The 4,664-nt window shown below is 40.4% G+C and overlaps 1 protein-coding gene across 1 annotated transcript; it reads right to left on the minus strand.

Annotated features, from left to right (window-relative positions):
• Positions 1–385: 385 nt before the first annotated feature.
• LOC5519540 lies at positions 386–4,086 on the minus strand. The gene is made up of 2 exons (XM_001639394.3): positions 3,965–4,086; positions 386–2,248 (listed from the first exon to the last, which is right to left on the minus strand). Exons 1-2 carry the CDS (start codon positions 4,059–4,061, stop codon positions 624–626), a joined length of 1,722 nt encoding a protein of 573 aa, XP_001639444.2. The 5' UTR covers positions 4,062–4,086; the 3' UTR covers positions 386–623.
• Between the last annotated feature and the right edge of the window lie 578 nt (positions 4,087–4,664).

Raw genomic sequence — 4,664 nt, forward strand, 5'->3', positions numbered from 1 at the left:
TGGAAGTATCTATATTATGGTTTATAAAGACAAAATATATTAAATACATTGGTAATTTGGCTTAATATTTAATCTGTATTTGTGCTACAAACCAGATCATATCAGTAAAATATTAAAGCTCCTAAAAAATTCATAACCCTCTCCTCCCTCTGAAGGCTTTATTAACCATTTCTAAGCCCCTGCCCCTCCTTTGGTGGTTAAAAATTTTCGGAGCCTCCCCTCCATATCCCCCCCTCTACCCCCCCCCCCCCCTCGGTGTAGCTTTATATGCTTGGAAAACAGGAAATTTCCTCTAGAATTCTATTCATGGGGGGTTCAGAGTAAAGGAGGGCAGGTGAGACTCAGTACTTTCTCACTTTTACATAGAGCATACGAAACTCACAGATAACATTTATCTTGTTTGTTTTTTTAGTTCCTTTTCACTGGTAATCATGAGCTTGCGCAACCGCTTGCCAAAATAGCACTATACATTTAAGCTCTAACTACAATCTGATTCTTACTATGAACTATTGTATTCTCCCTGAAAAAAGAAGGACGATGCTTCCCTGGACCCTGTAACAAAGACTGTGTAAAATATTTCAGTACTTATACAACTTCAAAACGAATTCTGTTAACATATTCACTCAGTAAAAATTCTTCAGCTTTGTTTTGGAGTTCATCTGTTCAAAGCTTGAACAATCTTCGTCACCAAATGCAAACGCACTTTTATTGCGCATGCTCATAGCAACCGCTGAATAGCTGAAACTGCTGTCGCAGATGATGAGGTAGTCACATTCTGCGAGCAGAAACTGGTCGACGAGCATTGAGACAATGCCTTCTGAGACCCCGGATATAGTCTGAATGGAAGCATGCACCGGGGACTTTGTCTTACTTTTTGTACAATTCATACTTGACTTTGATGACAGTTGCCCTCGTGTTGCAACTACCATTGCACGCAATTTGTAACTCGTTGCCGCGCTTGCCTTATGGTTTGCGACATGCTTTTTGCTCAGTTTCTTTGCTATAGTTTTATCTAAGTGTTCAATGGTTAAGTTGGTTGATAGAACTTTCGCTTGGTATCGCTGTTTAGCAAACTCTCGAACAAAGCCGCTATCAGTCGCTAGAAACAATTTCGTTTTCCCAAACACTTTTGGCCCAAGATTCCTTTCGAACCTCTCCGCACACTTTAAAAAGCCCAAGACACCTTTGTTATTTGGAACTGATTGGTTCGCGGTAAACGCAGTGTCGCCAGTCCTAATATGCATGCCTATAACCGGGTACCCTGTGCTTCGCATTTTTCCCGCCATTTTCTGTGTGTAGTGTTCTATGATTGGAGATTTCTTGAAAAGAAAATGGAACGCACAGCCGAAAAGAGAGGCATACGTCACATCAGGCTGTATCAATGGCTTCACTCCTAGTTCCCTAGCTCTTTTCATGAGGTATTTATTTTTAGGTATATTTTTTTCGGCAAAATACCATATGGTGTTTACCGCTTCGACGGGGAACTCGAAATATTTGTCGAAATCAGTACGAGTGAACCATTTCGTAAATCCCTCGCTGTGTTCAATGTGCCAACCGTTCTTTTGTTTCTCCGCTAGTTTATGAGTTCCCCAGTAATGCCTTCGTATTCCTTGAGTCTCGTTTTCGCGACATTCAAGCGGCTTTGTGTAATTCCATTGCAACCCTCTTGGCATTAGGTGTTTTTCCAGGGGCTCCGGTGTAGTCCAGTCAATGAGAAACGCTCGATCGGTGAGAACTGCGAGATAGAACAGCGCTATTACAGCACGAATACGATTTCCGTACCCGAAGCAGCCATGACCCTCCCCAGGACAGCTATATACCAAGTATCGCTTCTTCTCTCGACCTGAGATGATGCGATTTTGAAGACGGGTGTAACGGTGTAGCCATTGACCACCGCAAGAAGAATACAAACTTCTTTTAACTCCATAACCCTCGAGTTTCAAATCAAAATCATCAAGTCTCGTGTCTGTTATTTTTTCTTGGATCTTGGTTCTTGTTCCTTTCTTTTTTGTAAACTTTAGTACCTTGTATTGGCGACGAGAGTTTTGAGAAGGTTTTCTTAGAACTTGATTTCTAAAAACTAGATTTTCCTGGAACCACGTTGTTTTCCAGTCGGCCTTACGTTTTCTTGGGAGATAGGGCTGCGGTTGTTCGCCAGTTATTGCTGTCTGCTTTGCGCTCTCCACACGTGCGTATTTTAATGCCTCAAATCTGTTTTCAGTCTTCCAATAGTTTAAGTATTTGCTCTCTAAAGGAAAAACAAATTACATTTAGCTTTAGGGTCGTCATTTATCAACTAGCTGGAGGGGGTCGGAGGTATGATCCCCCACTCCTCTGAAATCCGACTCGAGCCCCCTGGAAAAAATTAAGTTGAAGCTCTCGTAAGCGACCACCTTGGGAACTGAAAATTGTGGTCGTTAACGGAGCTGGTCTCTTACGAGAGCTTGCCCTCATAAGCGACCACTGGGCGTCAAAAACTTGAACAATAGGTGTTGGTCGCTTACGGGAGCTTAATTAAAATGCTGGAATCTAAAAGTTATCGTGATAATAACAACGCTGTGATATTTTGGTTTATTGCTTGATTTTAAAACTAGGTATTTGACTTATCATGGGAGTGAGTTGTTTTATTTAATAGCAATTAATTCTACGCAAAGTAGCTCGTTATGCTCGTTTATATCGACGACTTGAGCTTTTCGTCATGAGAATATCTTCTGCGTCTACGACGATCGCATGGCGTCTTTTGTTAGCCGATTTCTAAAGCGTGCAACAAACAAGTGGATGCCTATTGTAACTGGAAAAAGGATAAACCGTGGAGCTGGCAATGGACTAGAGATTCCTTGCATTTATAAATTTTCGGGAGACAAAGAAATGTCAATCCCATGGTTGAAATTGAAGTTAAGAAAATTGTAATTATGAAATTCTTTAATGGTTGCCTACTGGTTGCCCACATTGTTGCCTACTACGCTTATACATATCAAACATATTCCCCAAGGATAGTGTCCTTCGTTTGCATTGCCTTATATGGTCATTGATGCCCATATTTAGAAGAGCTAAAGTTTTCCCGCTCCCTGATCTCCAGAAAATATGGTGAAAAATGCTGATTCCTGTCAATTTGAGACTCATGGCAAGAATTTGTCCAAAAAAAACTGACAGCTTGGTCAAATTTTTATCTCACTAATCTTGAAAAGCCCTTAGACCCAGGCCTCCAAGTGATTGACCGAGCGGGTTTGAAGGTCACCCAAATATTGATATGTGTGATTTCAGCATGTATTGGATATGATGTTTATCAGGTGTTGACTGATGTCAAAAATCATTGTGGTCGCTTACGAGAGCTTTAAAATAAAAGAAAATCTTAGTTAGTGGTTTGAAATTGTGGTCGTTAACGGAGCTGGTCGCACCGATAAGTTGGTCGCTTACGAGAGCTTAGAATTACAGAGTTTTTTTTTGACAATTCAATCGGTGATTCGTGATCGTGGTCGTTATCGGAGCTGGTCGCTTACGAGAGCGGTCGCTCAGAGAGCTTCGACTGTAGAAACTTTTAAGGACAAGGGGCATTTACCCCCCCCCCCCCCCCCCCTCTACCCTCTGGAACCCCTGGACGTTTTACCCCTCCCCCACCCCCCGAAATTCCCCCTCCATAGGGGTGGGAGGGGGTAGGGTATGGATGTTTTCTGGAACTACACAATCGGGAATAATTTTTTTTTCGAGAAAGAATCAAAGTACAATAAAACAATTATCGAATTCTGTTTTAGTGATATGCGAAATAAACAATGTCTTGCTAAGTGAAATAAGTACCGGTCTTTGGCGTCGCCTGTTTCTTGTCTCGGTATTGATTATTCCGGATATCAATAAAACCTCATCCAGTAATTGTTCATGATGGTGTTGATAATGTTGATGTAGATGATGATGAATGATGGTGAGAATTCTCTAACAATGGTTAATGAATGAGATGATTATTCCTTACCTGTTTCTCGGAATTCGCTGTACAGTAGAAACATCACAATGCAAGTCATTAACGTGAACGCCAAGAACCACTTGGCGGCTCTCTTGTGTTGCAGCATGTGCTGTCCTCTTTCTCGCACGAAACTAGCATCTACATCTACATTGTTAATCCACAAAGGGGTTACCATCACTGTGGATATAAATTAATTGTATAAGTAAATAAATAAATAAATAAATACATTAATTAATTAATTAACTAAAATAATAATAATAATAATAAAAATAATAATAAGGCAGAATAAAAAAAAGATGAAATAAAGTAAAAAGATAAAAATCTTTTAAACAGCATTGTTAGTATTAATATAATTTTATTAATTTTATTTTATTTTATTCGTTCTCTAAAAATATCTGCACCAGTGGAATCCAGGGTAAGGCGGGGCAGCTTGTTCCATTCTTTTATTGTCCTACAGAAAAACGAGTTCTTATAAGCTTCTGTTCTTGGACATAACTCGATAAATTTATCTGGATGAGAGCTGCGTAATTGGCGGGTGCGTCTATCAATATTGTCTGGTATCTCAAGTGCTGATTTTTTGTTAACAGCCTTGTAAAATAATGTAAGCCTGGTATCCTGGCGCCTTTTAGAGAGAGGGGGCCACTCCAAATCGTTTAGGATGTTTGTGACTGTGCCAGGACCACGCGGCTAATAACTCCCCTGCAAAATA

Source organism: Nematostella vectensis, chromosome 13, assembly GCF_932526225.1.
Source record: "Nematostella vectensis chromosome 13, jaNemVect1.1, whole genome shotgun sequence".
Taxonomy (NCBI): domain Eukaryota; kingdom Metazoa; phylum Cnidaria; class Anthozoa; order Actiniaria; family Edwardsiidae; genus Nematostella; species Nematostella vectensis.

What these genes read in the sequence shown, in the direction of transcription:
- LOC5519540 (XM_001639394.3), bottom strand. Translation starts at nt 4,061, where the DNA reads ATGCTGCAACACAAGAGAGCCGCCAAGTGGTTCTTGGCGTTCACGTTA. An exon ending in CAGCGAATTCCGAGAAACAG is followed by an intron (nt 2,249 to 3,964) that starts GTAAGGAATAAT and finishes TTTTTCCTTTAG; the next exon opens with AGAGCAAATACTTAAACTAT.